We start from the raw sequence: 18,015 nt of genomic DNA, 5'->3' as shown, positions 1-18,015 counted from the left end.
CATCTTCCCGGCGTCTCTGCTCTGACTGATCAGGCAGAGGGCGCCGCGCACACTGTATGCGTCATCGCGCCCTCTGCCTGAACAGTCAGAGCGCAGACGCCGGGAAGATGGAGGCGCCGGCCGGGAAGATGGAGCGGCGCCCGGCGGCTGGAACGAGGACAGGTGAATATGCTATACTTACCTAGTCCTGGCGATCCTCGCGCTGTCCCTCTGCCTGTTCTTCGGTGCCGCAGCTCTTCCTGTCAGCGGTCACCGGCACCGCTGATTAGAGGAATGAATAGGCGGCTCCGCCCCTATGGGAGGTGGAGCCGCTTATTCATATCTCTAATGAGCGGTCCCACGTGACCGCTGAAGAGGGGAAGAAGCTGCAGCACAGAAGCCCGTGGGACGGCAGGGACAGCGCGAGGATCGCTGGGACTAGGTAAGTATACCTCAGCGCCCTCACCCCCTCACCCGCCGACCCTGCCACCCACATTGACTCGAGTATAAGCCGAGAGGGGCACTTTCAGCCCAAAAATTTGGGCTGAAAATCTCGGCTTATACTCGAGTATATACGGTATTTCCCAATTACATGTAGGGCATTTGCGTACTTAGGAGAAACTGCACCACAAATTAAGGTCCATTTTTTCCCCGATTAGCCCTTATAAAAATTAAAATAATTGGGGCTAAAACAACATTTTAGAGGTGAAAATGTAAATTCCTTTTTCACCCCAAAATTTCTGTGAGGCACATGTGGTGTCAACATGCTCACTGCAACCCTAGACGCTTTACAAATTATAGAGGGGACTTGTACAGTAGTTTTTGACCACTTATGGAGTATCGGTGTACTCAAGAGAAATTGCACAGCCAATTGTATGGTCCATTTTGCTTAGTAAACCTTGTGAAAATTAAGAATTTGGGGCGAAACCAACATTTTTGATTGAGGGAAATTTTTTCTTCATTTTCACAGTTTAACTTTATAAACTTCTGTTAAGTAGCTATGGTTCAAGGGTCTCACCACACGTATAGATACATTTCTTGAGTTTCTAAAATGGGGTCTCTTGTAGGGGAATCAGGCACATCAGGGGCTCTGCAAACAAGACATGGCGTCCACTTAAGATTCCAGCTATTTTTGCGTTCTAGAAGTCAAATGGAGCTGCTTCCCTTCCGAGCGCCCAAATTGTAGGTTTCCCTCCCCACATACAGGGTATCTGTGTACTCAGGAGAAATGTCACAACAAATTTTAGGTTTAATTTTGTCCTTTTACCGTTGTGAAAGTAAAAAATTTGGGGCTAAAGTAAAATTTTTGTTAAAAAAAAAGTTATTTTGTTCCTTATGCATTCCATTAATTTCTGTTGACACCTGAAGGGTTAATAAACTTCTTGAATGTGGTTTTGAGCACCTTGAGGGGTGCAGTTTTTAGAAAGAGACCGCACGTCATCATCTCGCGAGACCGCAATGCACTCTTCAGACCCGAGCGCGCGAGGAGCATCGGTAACCGGCCGCTTCGATCCGGGGGCTCCGGATGGTGAGTATGAAACTATTTTTTTTTATTATTTTTAACATTAGATGTTTTTACTATTCATGCTGCATAGGCAGCATGAATAGCAAAAAGTTGGTCACACAGGGTTAATAGCAGCGTTAACCGAATGCGTTACACCGCGGTCAACGCTGCCATTAACCCTGTGTGAGCGCTGACCAGAAGGGAGTATGCGGGCACCGGGCACTGACTACGGGGAAGTAGCGGCCATTTTCTTCCGGACTGTGCCCGTCGCTGATTGGCCGAGACACTTATATAGTAGATCATATGGAATCAAAATTTACTACCAACATTAAGAACAATATGTCACGGGAAAAACTATTTCAGAATCACTGGGATACGTTGAAGTGTTCCAGAGTTATTACCACATAAAATGACACTGGTCAGATTTCTAAAATTTGGTCTGGTCATTACGGTCAAAATTAGCTCTGTCGCTAAGGGGTTAAACGAACTAGAATAGATGCTCTGCTTTGATCTGATCTTTTGTAATTAGCCAACAGCAGCCAGGGGGCTGGTGGGGCATCAGTGACCATTATATGGTGAGCTGCGAGTTGGTATTCTAGAGAAATACTTGCAGACATGAGGTACGTGCCTCTCATGTCAATGTACAGTGGGATCCTGGTTCGTCTACAGGGAAAAGAATCTGGGAAATAAAGTGTTTATTTGAAGCTGCCAAGAGAAACCCAGATTATAAATGGAAACCTTCGGGTGGTTGGTGCCAACCATTAACCCCTTCTTTTCAGCACCGTCAAGAGCGAGGAAAAAAAAAAAAAAGCAGCTGCCAGGTCTCAAACAAGGCAACATAGACAGCAACATATGCTGTAGTAAATAGAAAAGTGTAGCTTTAGCCAGACGCCTCATCATGTAGGCCCAATAAGAGGTCAGACTAAACCATACGGTTAGAAGATGAAAGTATCTGGTGAGCGCCATTCCATGAGGTAAGGAATGTGAGGAGGAAATGAAGCTTTGTTACTCCGCTCCCTGCCCAGCAGTAGCCACAAGCTCCCCCAGCCATGTTTAAAACGTTATTAAATTAAAGAAATAATCGAAATGTCAGTCAGGAGGATCTGCAATGTGAGCCGCAGGCCTTGGGGAGAGAACAAGTAAATTGAAGCAGACATCTCCTCCTAGATCCTAGTCAATAGCACCCTGGGTGGGAGGGCTATTACATAAGGCTCTGAAGAGCAGCTGCAATGACCACAACTAGCTACTACCACATATGGGGGAAAAGAGTTAATAATTCATCAATACGGATACATTGATTGCTGCTTGCAATAACAGGCCAGCTCACGCGATCCATGGAGAATTATGTCCCATCTGACTCCAGAACTCCTGGGTGCCCATGACTGCCCAGCGTGCCAATTACCTATTCTGCCACAACTGCTCTTCACTACATCTTGGTGAGGGGTCTGGTTCACTGTCTGGATTAATTTAGAGGTCGGGTGTTCGGACTAATTTAGTTTGGTCTGTTAGAATGAAGGCCCCCCGATCCAAATGCCTATATCACAGCTATGGGACCAGCGATAAGAGACAAGGATCTATCACTTAGAGGTGACATAGGTTCATCAGTTGTCACCAGTTGTACGTCAGAAATACACGTCAGCGCTTGGCATATACCTCTGCCATTTTTGTGGCTTAAAGGGGTTTTCTCACGAACAAAGTAGATTTTAATCAAAAGATCTTGGAATAATAATAAGTTCCACAATTGGATGTGTATAAATATAATGTTCCTGTGCTGATATAATCTTATAAATGTGCCCCTGCTTTGTACTGTGTAATGGCTGTGTCTGACCGTGCAGAAACATGGTCTGATTATGCAAGAAAACTTGCATAAACTACTTCATGAATCAGCCCCATATTGTAACACTTCAGGAACATCTCATTCATACCTAGGAACTTTTAGGAAGATGAACAAATAAAAACACAAAATTAAAAGGAGTTTTCAGGTATCGGATGAAACCACCATAAAACAAAAGAACATATCTCCCATCACGCGGTGCTCCACTCCAGTCATTGTTGACCGTGTCATCAACCAACGTCAAAGGCTGCTGCCAATGATCGACGGTAGGGGCACTTTGGTAGATTGGCACGTCAACGTTGTAGACAAGAAGAGCATTTGTCACATAATGTCTCTTATTGTAAGACTTCTGTAGATTTGCAGCACACAAGGTCTAAATGCTTTCAGGTTGACCAAGATGGAGAACAATTTATACTGAATTTGTGAGATAAATGGAAGGTGAGTGCGATAGACCAAGCCCTTACCCACGCTGGGGTCTGAAGAGGTGGGCAATTCCCATTCAGCAGAATGAAGCACTCATTAAAAATGAGGCGAGTAGTGAGATAGCTAGTCTATGGACCCCTTCACATGCCATGCAATGCCAGATGGCACCGAGATTAAGAGACTAACGACGGTCAGATCTCCCCTAATTATTACATGTCATGCCAGTATCAGTGGTACGAGGCCAGAAACCTGATAAAGGAGCAGGTAGTCTGAGACTGCAGGAAATGTTAAGTGTTCTGGCAAGCTTCTCCCCCAGCAACAGATGTCTGCTCTGCGATAAGAGACCTCTCTGATTCACGGTAAGCCCATTAATCAGTCTGGCTAGGAGCACGGTGCAGGGGAGCCTGGAGCTACAGCCCCTCCAATATCTACTGCCCAAAAGATACCAAAGCTATACCTCCTGGCAAACCTCCCACGCACAGGCTGGCTGCCCATTGTACTATTCTTCTTTACCTCTATGGGCGGTAAAAGAAAACCACACACAAGGAATACATGTGTCTACATGTATGAGGACTGTGCGCCCCGCCATCACCCCACCCTTGACACTAACACATAAAGGTGACCTTGCAGGCCGAGCAAGTTCCTTACAGAATGCAGTCATTCTAGTTACACCGCGGCACAGGAACCATTCTATAAGCAGAGGCAGCCAGACCACAAGTCAACTCTACCGACCACAACCACTTATCTATAGGGCCTACAATAGGAATATTGTGACACCTACAAGCAAGAAAATGGAACGTCTGGATTAAAAAGACGTTGTGTAGGATTTGACTCGTCTACAGTCAGGACCGTTTTAGTAAATAATTGTATTCTCCATGATCTAACAATTCTGGATTACGGTATCTTTTCTTAAGGCTAGGTTCACATTTGTGTTGTGCAGTCCGTCTAGCGCATACGCTAACGGACTGCGTTAACGCAATGTCTAAAAAGGAATCGCGTTTAGCTATCGCGCTAGCGCAGATGCCTGATCTGCCCTAACGAGAATGGACCCAAAACCGCTGCAGATAGCGTTCGAGGTCCGTCATAAAATAACGGAACATCGCTAACGCATGCTAAAAACGGCATGCGTTAGGGATGCGTTACATACATTGCGGTCAATGGGTGCGCTAACGGATCAGTTACATTGCGTGGTGGTGCTATGTAACGGATTCCGTCAGCGGACACCCACTAACGCAATGTGAACCTAGCCTAACTATGATGTGCCGTTCCCGTTATTCCTCCTAGAAATATAGGAAGAGATTGATAACTAGATGATATGTCCATATATACCGGTAGGTCTGACACTACCCAATCAGTACTGACTGTCAGACACTCCACTTTGCCTAGGGAGACATTGCCACCCAGTTGTCAATTTATTCTAATATCAAAAAGAATGGCACAGCGCGCTGTAATAACATGCTTGAATCTAGCAAGTTACACTTTAGGGCATACAAGCATTAACTAAGGCTATGTTCACACAGATTTTTGCTTCATTGAAAAAAAACATGAGTTTTTTTTCAAGTGGAAACAGCTTCAGGAAACACCTTTTTGGGGGCTTTCAGAGGGGTTTTTCTTTTTCTGAAACGGTTTTGAAAGACTTTCTGGAAGCACTCTACAGCCTTGGGATTGGACAGTACCCAATTTGCTGAGGTTTAATTCAGGACTTATTTCAGAGAAGTTACATACTCCCCCCACCAATCAGGTGTTTTTTGAAACATTTTCAATAAAAAAAAAAAAAAATATCGCCAAAGTGGTCCTTAAAAATGAGTCTGTCAGGTGATTCCTTTTAACCAGTTGAAACACCACTTTTTTTGTAGCCACTGATTTCAGCTTTGATTGCGAGTGTGCATGAGTGACCAACGGCCTTGAGAAGTTTCAGTAGCCCAAGGAACCATTCTCCAGGTGTCACTTTACTATGGTCAAACGGTAAAAAAAATATTAAGAAAAACTCCCTAACAATCGATTTCAAAATTATGCATGCAGTGATATATCCACAGAAAAATAAGTGGCAGATGATTCCAGTGCCATAGATATTGTTCAACTTGAGCCAAGGTTTGACCACAATGTGCTGGTTAGGATAAGATATGGATGCACAAGATAGAGCTGTCAAGTTGTCACAGGACAGACAAGTCCCATCACAATCTGGTCATATGGCCGGAAATACCATTCTTGTCAAAGTAGTAGATACAGTACGAAACAGAAAGGTTTTAGAGCAGAACTGTACAGTCATACACTCCCGGGGAAGAATTCTGCAAATGATGGGAAATGGACGCATTATTTGCAAAACATCTCGATTTATTCAAAGTATGAGTATTCATACACAGTAATACACACTTAACCATTAATAACCAAGGAGTGAATCTGAGGAATGTTCTGCCACGCTAAATGCACTTGGGGACTCAAATCATCAAGATCCGCTGCTGGCAGCACATCATTGGCCGGCCAATAACGTCTCAGATATGCTCGATGGGCCACACATGCTGCTCACATGTAGCAAGAGCATCATGTGGCCTGGCGTTTTGGGACACTGGAGAAATTATAGTACCACTATTTCTAGCACCAAATTAATATAAAGCTGAGGTGGATTGACCTCATCGCGCCGGCAAGCACCCACTGCATAGAAGAGGAGATGGAATGGGAGCTGGAATAGGCGAGTAAGTTTTTTTTTTCTTTTTTACTATATATGGGGGCTTTGGTGGTGACCATGCTATATACACTGCTCAAAAAAAATAAAAGGAACACAAACAACAATATAACAAAGTAAATCACACTTCTGTGAAATCAAACTGTCCACTTAGGAAGCAACACTGTTTAACAATCAATTTCACATGCTGTTGTGCAAATGGAAGACAACAGATGGAAATTATTGGCAATTATCAAGACACACTCAATAAAGGAGTGGTTCTGCAGGTGGGGACCACAGACCACATCTCGGCACCAATGCTTTTTGGCTGATGTTTTGGTCACTTGAATGTTGGTTGTGCTTTCACACTCGTGGTAGCATGAGACGAACTCTACAACCCACACAGGTGGCTCAGGTAGTGCAGCTCATCAAGGATGGCACATCAATGCGATCTGTGGCAAGAAGGTTTGCTGTGTCTGTTAGCGTAGTGTCCAGAGGCGCTACCAGGAGACAGGCCAGTACACCAGGAGACGTGGATGGGGCCGTAGGACAACAACCCAACAGCAGGACCGCTACCGCCACCTTTGTGCAAGGAGGAACAGGAGGAGCACTGCCAGAGCCCTGCAAAATGACCTCCAGCAGGCCACAAATGTGCATGACTCGATGAGGATGGTCTGAGTGCCCGACGCCACAGATGGGGGTTGTGCTCACAGCCCAACACCGTGCAGGATACTTGGCATTTGCCACAGAACACCAGGATTGGCAAATTCACTACTGGCGCCCTGTGCTCTTCACAGATAATAATAATAATAATAATAATCTTTATTTATAAAGCGCCAAAATATTCCGCAGTGCTTTACAGTTTAACAGTTTCAAACACAAAAGTCATAAGTAACAACGTCAACAATACAATAATTAAAGCGAAATAAAACGACCCTGCTCGTGAGAGCTTACAATCTACAATGAGGAGGGGGAGATGCAAAGTACAGGTGTGTATTTACAATGCTGTATTTACAATCATGGTCCAGCCATCTTCAGGGGGTGGGGGATAGATGGGGATAGTGAATGGGCTACACACACACAAACATCACATAACTTTGATTAGTGAACGTGATAGGCCGCTCTGAACAAATGTGTTTTGAGCGAGCACCTAAAACTATGCAAATTATGGATGGTCCTAATATCTTGGGGTAGAGCATTCCAGAGGATTGGCGCAGCACGGGAGAAGTCTTGGAGTCGGGAGTGGGAGGTACGGATTAGTGCAGAGGTTAATCGAAAGTCATTTGCAGAGCGCAGTGGTCTGTTAGGCTGATAGACAGAAATGAGGGAGGAGATGTAAGGGGGTGCCGCACTGTGGAGAGCTTTGTGGGTGAGAACAAGTACTTTGAATTGTATCCTGTAATGAATGGGTAGCCAGTGTAACGACTGGCGAAGAGCGGACGCGTCCGAGTAACGATTAGCCAGATGGACGACCCTGGCTGCTGCATTAAGGATGGACTGGAGAGGGGAAAGTAGAGTGAGGGGGAGGCCAATTAATAGAGCGTTACAGTAGTCCAGGCGGGAGTGGATCAGGGCGACAGTGAGGGTTTTAGCTGTCTCCATGGTGAGAAAAGGGCGGATTCTAGAGATGTTCTTTAGGTGTAAGTGGCACGAGCGGGCAAGAGATTGTATATGGGAGGTGAAGGAGAGATCGGACTCAAACATAACACCCAGACATCGCGCCTGCTGCCGGGGTGTTATTATGGTGCCACCCACAGAGAGGGAAATGTCAGAGGTTAGTAGATGGTGGGAGCAGAAGAAGTTCAGTTTTGGAGAGGTTGAGTTTCAGATAGAGAGCGGACATGATGTTGGAGACTGCGGACAGACAGTCAGTGGCGTTCTGTAGAACAGCGAGGGTAAGGTCAGGGGATGACGTACATAGTTGTGTGTCGTCGGCATAAAGATGGTACTGAAAGCCAAATCTGCTGATGGTCTGTCCAATTGGGGCCGTGTAGAGAGAGAACAGAAGGGGGCCAAGGACTGAGCCCTGAGGTACCCCAACAGTGAGAGGAAGAGGAGATGAAGTGGAGCCAGAGAACAGAACACTGAAGGAGCGGTCAGAAAGGTAGGAGGAGAACCAGGAGAGAGCAGTGTCCTTAATGCCTAGTGACTGGAGCCTAGAGAGAAGGAGAGGGTGGTCAACAGTGTCAAAAGCTGCAGAAAGGTCGAGAAGAATGAGCAGAGAGTGGTCACCATTACGTTTTGCTGTCAGAAGGTCATTGGTCACTTTGATGAGTGCAGTTTCTGTCGAATGTAGGGGGCGGAAACCGGACTGTGAAGGGTCTAGGAGGGAGTGAGTGGAGAGGTAACGGGTAAGGCGGGAGAATATCAGGCGCTCCAAGAGTTTAGAGATGAAGGGGAGATTGGAGACCGGTCTGTAGTTGTTTGTGCAGGATGGGTCGAGGGTGGGTTTCTTTAGTAATGGAGTGATGATAGAGTGTTTGAAGGAGGAGGGGAAAATGCCAGAGATGGAGAGATTAAAGATTGTAGTTAGGTGACTTGTGACAACTGGAGAGAGAGACTGGAGGAGATGTGAGGGAATGGGGTCGGTAGTGCATGTAGTCGGACGAGAAGAGAGGAGCTTGGAGACTTCTTCTTCTGTGATGGGATCGAATGTGGAGAGTGAGCCAGGGGCAATGAGGGGAGGGATGGGAGTCACTGAACTTAGTTGTTGGGAGCGGATTTCCTGACGGATATTGTCTATTTTCTCTATAAAGTGGGAGGCCAGGTCACCAGCACAAATATCTGTGATAGGGGCTTGTGCTTTTGGCCTGAGGAGGGAGTGAAAGATGTCAAAAAGTTTCTTGGGGTTGTTGGATAGTGAGGAGATCAGAGTGGTAAAGTAGGTCTGTTTAGCGAAGTGAAGGGCAAAGTTATAGGTCCTTAACATAAATTTGAAGTGTATGAAGTCTTCTGGTGTGCGTGTTTTCCTTCATAAGCGTTCAGCACACCTAGAGCATCGCTGGAGAATTTGGGTTTGCGATGTAAGCCAGGGCTGTTTTATTCTGTGTTTGGAGGTTCTGAGGGTGAGGGGAGCTACTTGGTCAAGAGTGCTTCTAAGAGTGTCATTGAAGTGATGTACAGCCAGATCAGGACAGGAAAAGGAAGAGATTGGGGACAATGATGAGCGTAGGGAGTCTGAAAGTGTAAGAGGGTTAATGGCTTGTAGATTTCTGACTGAATGGTGTGTAGGAGGGTGCTGGGGTGAGCGAGGATATGTGAGTGTGAAGGAGAGAATGTTGTGGTCAGAGAGGGGAAGCGGTGAGTTATCTAGGTAGGAGATTGAGCAGAGCCGGGCAAAAACCAGGTCCAGGGTGTTACCGTCTTTGTGTGTTTCAGAGGTTGAGAGCTGTGAGAGGCCGAGAGAAGTGGTTAGTGACAGAAGCTGGGATGCAGATGTGGAAGTGGGGCTGTTAATGGGGATGTTAAAGTCTCCCAGGATAAGGGTTGGTAGTTCTGAGGACATGAAGTGCGGCAGCCAGGCAGAGAAATGGTCCAGGAAGCGGGTGGGTGAGCCTGGGGGCCGGTATATGACCGCTACTCTGAGGGAGAGGGGACGAAAGAGCCTGATTGTGTGGACCTCAAAAGAAGGGAATGAGAGTGATGGAACTGAGGGGATGACCTGGAAAGTGCATTGTGGGGACAGGAGTATGCCAACTCCACCACCAGGTCTGTTTGTTGGTCTCGGGGAATGGAAGAATTGTAAGCCACCATGGGTAATGGCAGCAGGAGAGACAGTGTCAGAATCCTGAATCCAGGTTTCCGTGAGGGCCAGCAGATTCAGAGAGTTTTTCAGAAAGTAATTGTGAAGGAAAGGAAGCTTGTTACATACAGACCGTGGATTCCAAAGGGCACAATTAAAAGAAGGAGGAGATGAAGGAGTGCAAATAATATTAGTAAGATTATTAAGGTTTCGATGTGAGGTAGGGTAGGGGTTGAGGTTGGTGGATGGTGGACCGGGGTTTGGGGAGATGTCTCCTGATATCAGCAGGAGTAGGAAGATAAAAAGCAAGTAGCTTTTGGGATTGTATGAAGTTTTTTTATGCAGTCTGTTTGGGTAAGATGGACTGAGGTTTTTCAGGAAGGTGAGAAGTGCATGGGAGCTGTACATGGGAGAGGGAAGGAGAGAGGAGCTGATGTATATGAGTCGTGATGGAGGGGGGATTGGGCGGTGAATGTGGATTGCAAGGGAACATAGGAGGATAGGAATAAAGCACATGGATAGAAGGGAGAGCAGAGTGTGGGTTACCTGACTCCTCAGGTTAACACTGGGCACATGTGACAGACGTGACAGAGTCTGGAGACGCCGTGGAGACCGATCTGCTTCCTGCAACATCCTTCAGCATGACAGGTTTGGCAGTGGGTCAGTAATGGTGTGGGGTGGCCCTCCATGTGCTCATCAAAAGTAGCACGACTGCCATTAGGTACCGAGATGAGATCCTCAGACCCCTTGTGAGAACATATGCGGTGCGGTTGGCCCTGGGTTCCTCCTAATGCAGGACAATGCCAGACCTCATGTGGATGGAGTGTATCAGCAGTTCCTGCAAGATGAAGGCATTGAAGCTATGGACTGGCCCGCCCATTCCCCAGACCTGAATCCGATTGAACACATCTGCATCATCATGTCTCGCACCATACACCAACGTCACGTTGCACCACAGACTGTCCAGGAGTTGGCGGATGCCTTAGTCCAGGTCTGGGAGGAGATCCCTTAGGAGACCATCCACCGCCTCATCAAGAGCATGCCCAGGCGTTGTAGAGAGGTCATACCTGGACGTGGAAGCCACACACACTACTGAGCATCATTTCCTTGTCTTGAGGATTTCCACTGAAGTTGGATCAGCCTGTTACTTCATTTTCCACTTTGATTATGAGCATCATTCCAACTCCAGACCTCCGTGGGATATTAGTTGTGATTTACGTTGATCATTTTTAGATTTTACTGTTCTCAACACATTCCACTATGTAATGAATAAAGATTTACAACTGGAATATTTCATTCAGTGATATCTAGGACGTGGGATTTTAGTGTTCCCTTTATTTTTTTGAGCAGTGTATATTGGCACCTTTCTGTGGATATCATACCTTATGGGTGCCTGTGGTGACCATCATGGTGTGCATGAGGACAGTGTGAGGAGTGGTTACAGTTTAAAGAGGGCAGCGTGGTGTGAAGAGGGGGCACAGTATGGATATGGAGAGGGGACAGTATGGCAAGGTGACAGTGTGGATATATAGAAAGTGTTATGGAAAATTAGAGAAGATACAGCTACTGTATAGGCTGTGGTTTATAAGGGCAGATGGAGAGGCGGCTATAGCTGATAATGGTAGACAGAATGGAGGTCTTAGTTTTATTTAGAGTACAGTATGGATGGACTTTATGCAGAGCATTTTAACAGCACTTAATTAAGGGCACAGTGTTGGGATATGCTGCAAAAGATCGGAGAAGAGAGAGAGAGGTCTACAAAGACAAGCTGTGGACGTGAAAAGCCCTAATGGCATATACACAAGATGGAGATGAAAAGAAAAACAACTCCAGAGAAGAGGTCTTCTATAAGGTTAACTGGATGTAAGTGTTTATTTATTTGTGATACTGACCATCTCATCAGTACTGTAGTTCTTGCATGGTCCGCAGTCTGATGATGGATGTTAACGCCCAGTCTCTCATTACCATTGTTAAGGACATACTGGGAGTGGTAGGTACAAGAAATACAATTGTTTATGGTGCGGACTTGACATTAAAATTGATTGCTGTACTAAGCGTGATTCTTGAATTAAAGTACTTTTGATTCTGTTGACACAGTCATGTACTGATGGTGGGTCTGGTAACCTACTCTGATGATGTTACTTGTGCTATATTCATGTGCTATTGATAGTTCTGATGCTCTAATTATGTACAGATTATGGTTCTGGTGATGAATATATTACCAGAATCATCAGCACTACATGTAAACAGCACCAGTACCGGAATATGTCATCAGAACTACTATCAGTACATGAATACATCACCAGAACTACCATCAGTTTTGTGCAAGCTGTATTTGTCGCATGACGGATGCAAAAACCTTCAGACTTGGCACTTTATCTAGAATGGGGGCTGTTTATTTTCCATTATGGTATCTGTCAAATGCTGAACACCTTAATTGAAACCAAAACGTCCCCATTATAGTTATGCTATATTAGTTTCCTTCCTTTGATTTGATAAAATATAGTACGTCAGGGATGAATATCGCTATTTTTTCCCCTGTAATGTGTAAATGGTCCACCAAAAATGGTTGATTCTGTATGTAACTTTGAAATTGCACTCCCGTTAAGTCATCGCCCTAAAGTAAACTACTATTTCTACTTTTGCTCATATTGTTTCGTGAAAAAGTTAACATTTCTAGTTGAAGTGGTCATAAGAGCTTGTTACCCAACCCATCGGAGTGGGGGTTGGGTGCATTAAGGGTCCTGCTACCTTATCCTCTGATCCATTCTTTAGCTTCAGGTTGGGGAAGGTATTGGCCTCATCTACCTAGGGCACTAAAATACCCAAACTGGCCTGGCAGCAATGGATCTTGATGCATTCAGCGAGGCATAACATTCCTCAAAACAACCATCAATTTGCTAGCTATTTTCATTCAGATATTGACTGCAAATTGCACAGTTTCTTTTACACTGAACTCTGTGGTTTTTCATTTTTTTAAAAATGTTGATCTGCATTGATATAAGTAACAAACAAACAAAAAAAAAAAAAAAAAAAATCAGCTGTAAGACGGATCCTTTACTGATCATTCTGCAGTCACCGATGTAGAACAACTCAGAAGACAAGTGCACTTTAAATCTGCAGAGTCTTCTGTAATTCCCAGTACTCTACAGAACGTTTGTCACAAAGGAATACCGGGATTTTTTACCTCATTCATGATACCCTAAATGATAAAAAAAAGAAGTTGCGACATGTCGAGCATATGCTTCCTTGTATTCCAACGAGAAGAGAGACATTCAGTAGTCTAAGTTCGTCAGGTCCCAAGTATTTGAGGGGTTGCTCAAGAAACCTGGAGAATCTTAAAAGAAGCTAGGGATAGGACATGAAGAAAGGGTGAAAGAATTGGATGGCACTTATATTGATAATACGAAAAAAAAAAAAATCACCTGTTATCCCTGATCCTCAAACTGATGGACATTAAGATCGATCTCAAAGCCATAACAGACTAGATCAGCCAAAAAAGTCAGCTACCAGCAGCAAGTGTGTGCCCAGCTCCCGGGATCTGGTGTCTCCGCAGTAATATTTACTCTGGATGGAGCCTACGTCTGTGGAATGTACGGGTTTTTACAGCGTCCATTGGAATGTGCGAGTGCAGAAGGCGAAGCGCTTTACCCTACATTTCTAATGCCCAAGCTCCTCTTTATCATGGATGCAAAGCGTGACAAAGTCACTGCTCTAGGCAAATCTTTCCAGAACGAGAAATTCAGTTTACAATTGAAGCTACAATGGAAATGACACAGATACACGAAAATCGCCCATCCGGGGCCTTCAGATGCAAAGCCATCAAGAACAATCATGTGAACGCAGTTTACCAGGACCACCCCGCGCAACGCAACGAGGCCGACCTGCGCAACGCGACCGGCGCAACGCAACCAGGCCGACCCGAGCAACGCAAGCAGGCCGACCCGAGCAACGCAACGCGGCCGACCCGAGCAACGCAACCAGGCCGACCCGAGCAACGCAACCAGGCCGACCCGAGCAACGCAACCAGGCCGACCCGAGCAACGCAACACCCATCATCATTAACTGGAAAGTGAAATGAGCATTATTTCTAATTTCATGCACAATGACCCGCATCCATATGTAAAGCAGTGATCTCCAGCCGGGGGGCTCCCACCCTACATGCAGCCCTCAGGAACTTCTATTGTGACTGCGAGGGCTTGTTCACACATGACATTTTACAAGGGTTTAAGAGAGTTTTCACGTGGACAAATACTCAACTTACAGTAATAGCAAAATAAATGAGATTTCTAAAGTCTTTCACAATGGACATTTTATTTTGCAACACGTCACTTTTTTAGTGGAAGCAGGTTCTCGGGAAGCTTTATGAGGGGCCTATGGATCTTAACAGCTCGGAAATAAGATATCGGATCGCAGATATCACTTTATTCAAATTTTTATGGCCTGCATGCCAGTTTATTGCCAGCTTTGAAGAAAGCTAGCCAAACATTAGGTATGAAGGCTCCACAGGCCACTTTTGGAGCCATTTGGAACAATCCAGACACCTGTCTGACAAGACCTGGTACAAGATTCAGGGTCGTTGGCGCAGGCTGAACTGAATAAACATTATAAAGAGATTACAGGAGCCCAACCCCGATTATACTGATTCTTGTAACTCAGCCACAGGGCATTGTTATTTTATATCTGTTGCTTAATCCCATGAAACAAGGGCTTGTACCGACCACAGTACAAGGAGGTGACAGAGGAGCCATTGTTGTCATCGGCGGCTTGAAAGTAAAGTACATCTTTATGGAGCTCGCGTACAGCACGAACAATGTAGAACATGTGAATCTCTCGTTAAAGGGGTCCAACGCGGACAGACTGTAGTGCAGCCTCTCATTGGCTTCCTATCGCCTATAAAAACTTAAGAGGAGCTACTGTAAACTTAAATATCCCTCCCGAGTCAGCTAGCCCAGATCTAAGGAGCTGTCTGCACCGAAGGGTGGATTGTGGCTCAGGAGAGTCCATCAATGCTCCAGAGAACCTCCTTACACAGAATCTGTCAGCAGAAGGACTGAATGAGGTAGGGGGTTAAAAAAAATTTCAACGATATGTCACTTATGAGGCTGTGTGCTGCTTACTTACAATGAAGGTTTTATCACCTGGTGGTTATCCTAGTCTGGACTACAGCAGGGCGTGCATGCTAGTCCAACTCCGCCCACTCCCGTGATAAGCAGCTCACTGTCTATAGCTATGTACATATGGAGCCTGGTGTGGGAAGGGGGAGCTTTCCTAAATCTAAGACTGCGTCAGAACCCAGTAAAGTGATACCTTGTTGGATTCAGGGCGTCTTTGCCTGTATCAGGCTGCTCTCAGATGAAGTAGCAAAAACCTGCTGACAGATTCCCTTTAAGGAAAACTTTCGGTCCCCCAACATGTCTAGTTTAGTACTTGTATTCCCCATAATATAACATTCCTGGAGCATATTTCCTTGATACTATGTTGTGCTGTTCCTCCTAAAAATATATGACGAAATTAATAACTGGGCGTTACTATTTTCCTCAAAGGAGAGAATTGCAGATTTGGTCGTAAGTCTGCATGTGCCACCTGTGAATTTGGATGTGGATTTTACCCTACTACATTACCAAGCATTGTAATCTGCAAGTCCTGAAATGGGGGAGACCGCCATAATTTAGACATCCATGTACCAAGGTCTGAGTACAGACGGCCCGAACTGGACAGCCTCATGGGTATACGTTCACGTGACCCTTGGCCGTTTCACGCATGAGAGCAGCGAGGTTCTGCAGCAAGTCCATGGAATTCTGCACAACATTCAGACACTGACCTGCCATCTACCATAACGTAGGGACCACATCTACGCCACCATGGGGATTGTATGGGGTCACAGACCTCTATCTGCTGCACAGGGGGTCCCACACCCACCACCAGTGCTGAGCCTACAGCAGGGGTGAGATTAGCGCCCATGGGCACAATAGGCAGCAGAGTTCGGAGCTCCTGTCAAACAGCTGGCGGGCACTGACATCCCCTGTGTATTAACCCTTCACAGTCATAAACTCTCTGGATGGCCACAGGTAGCCAGTCAGCCAAATCTGGGAGCCAGGGAAAGTCTAGGTGCAGCGGCAACGCAGAGCCCTGCCAGGGGCCATGTCCGTAGGGTTTGCCCCTCCAAGCTCAATGCCAAGGAGCCCCCTGTAGGGCAGCCCTGCTTCTCTATTACACATTTTCTCATCTCCCCCCTATGGACGACCTCTATACTATTAGGATGGACACTCGGCCACAGTGACTAAGGGTTGCCCATTCATCTGACTGGTGCCAGGCAAACATGCCTCTGTGGGGTTTCTGCTGGCATATCTCTCGCTAGTGAAGAGAACCCAGCCCGCTCACAGTGCCAAATATACACTACAGCCCACCATGTCAGTCTCACTGACACCTATGGGGGGAAAGAAGCTGTGCCCAGAGGCTCACCATGCCAAGAAAGGTGCCCTGTGGCTCAGCACAGCCTGTGTGCAATGACAGCCGTGTCCTGCGTGCCCACACTGCACCCACTGTGCCCAGGACACAGCACCGAGTGCACAACTTGCGCCGGGAAACTTTCCCACTGCTGGTGCCCAGCTGATCCCAGTGACTGGCACCCGCGCCCACCTACTCACATTTGCCCGCTCTACATCAGTGGCGGCCATGCTGGCTGTTCCCGGCGTCTCCCGAGCTCAGGTCGTCTGATTGATGCAATCCCAGCTCTCAATGGGATCCAATATGGCCACTGCACTTCCTGGAAACTCCCCTCTGCATTACAGACGGCTGTCACCTCCCCCGGGCCGCGCACCAGCCGGGAGTCAGGCCGCCTGCCGAGCCGAGCACAACCTCTCTCCGCAAAGCATGCTGGCCCTTGTAGTCCCCGCTGATGCTGGGAGCCGGGGGTGGTGCACAGCACAGACTATGGTGGCAGGAATGCATATATACATACATACCATGGACATATATAGCAGAAGGACTGCGAAACTATGTGGGACGCTACTATGGCGCCCTCTGTTGTACGCCTGATAACATGATAGCTAAAAATAAAAAATCTCTACATGTGGTGGTATACCACCCTGTACACATGGGGTACAACACACCCTGTATACACATGGGGTACACTTCACCCTCTATACCCATGGGGTACACTTCACCCTCTATACCCATGGGGTACACTTCACCCTCTATACCCATGGGGGTCCACCTCACCCTCTATACAAATTAGGTACATGTCACCCTGTACACATTGGGGTTCACCTCACCCTCTATACACATGGGGGTCCACCTCACCCTCTATACAAATTAGGTACATCTCACCCTGTACACATTGGGGTTCACCTCACCCTCTATACACATGGGGGTCCACCTCACCCTCTATACAAATTAGGTACATGTCACCCTGTACACATTGGGGTTCACCTCACCCTCTATACACATGGGGGTCCACCTCAGCCTCTTTACAAATGAGGTACATCTCACCCTGTACACATTGGGGTTCACCTCACCCTCTATACACATGGGGGTCCACCTCACCCTCTATACAAATTAGGTACATCTCACCCTGTACACATTGGGGTTCACCTCACCCTCTATACACATGGGGGTCCACCTCACCCTCTATACAAATTAGGTACATCTCACCCTGTACACATTGGGGTGTACACATGGGGTACACCTCAACCTCTATATAACTGAGGTACATCTCACCCTGTACACATTGGGGTACACATCACCCTCTTCATTCGAGGTACACCTCACCCTCTATACACATGGGGGTACACCTCACCCTCTATACACATGAGGTATACCTCATCCTGTATACATGGGGTACACTTCACCCTCTATACACATGGGGG

The 18,015-nt window shown here is 46.5% G+C and overlaps 1 protein-coding gene across 1 annotated transcript in view; it reads right to left on the bottom strand.

Annotated features, from left to right (window-relative positions):
• The window catches only part of SEPTIN8 (septin 8), a 63,039-nt gene extending 46,108 nt beyond the window's left edge, over positions 1-16,931 (bottom strand). The window contains exon 1 of the mRNA XM_069764014.1: positions 16,795-16,931. Coding sequence (XP_069620115.1) covers positions 16,795-16,824 — 30 coding nt within the window. The 5' untranslated portion in view covers positions 16,825-16,931. The remainder of the gene's footprint in view (positions 1-16,794) is intronic.
• Between the last annotated feature and the right edge of the window lie 1,084 nt (positions 16,932-18,015).

The sequence above is a fragment of the Ranitomeya imitator genome, chromosome 4 (genome assembly GCF_032444005.1).
Source record: "Ranitomeya imitator isolate aRanImi1 chromosome 4, aRanImi1.pri, whole genome shotgun sequence".
NCBI classification, from domain to species: domain Eukaryota; kingdom Metazoa; phylum Chordata; class Amphibia; order Anura; family Dendrobatidae; genus Ranitomeya; species Ranitomeya imitator.
This window is presented reverse-complemented; position numbering and strand designations above follow the sequence as displayed.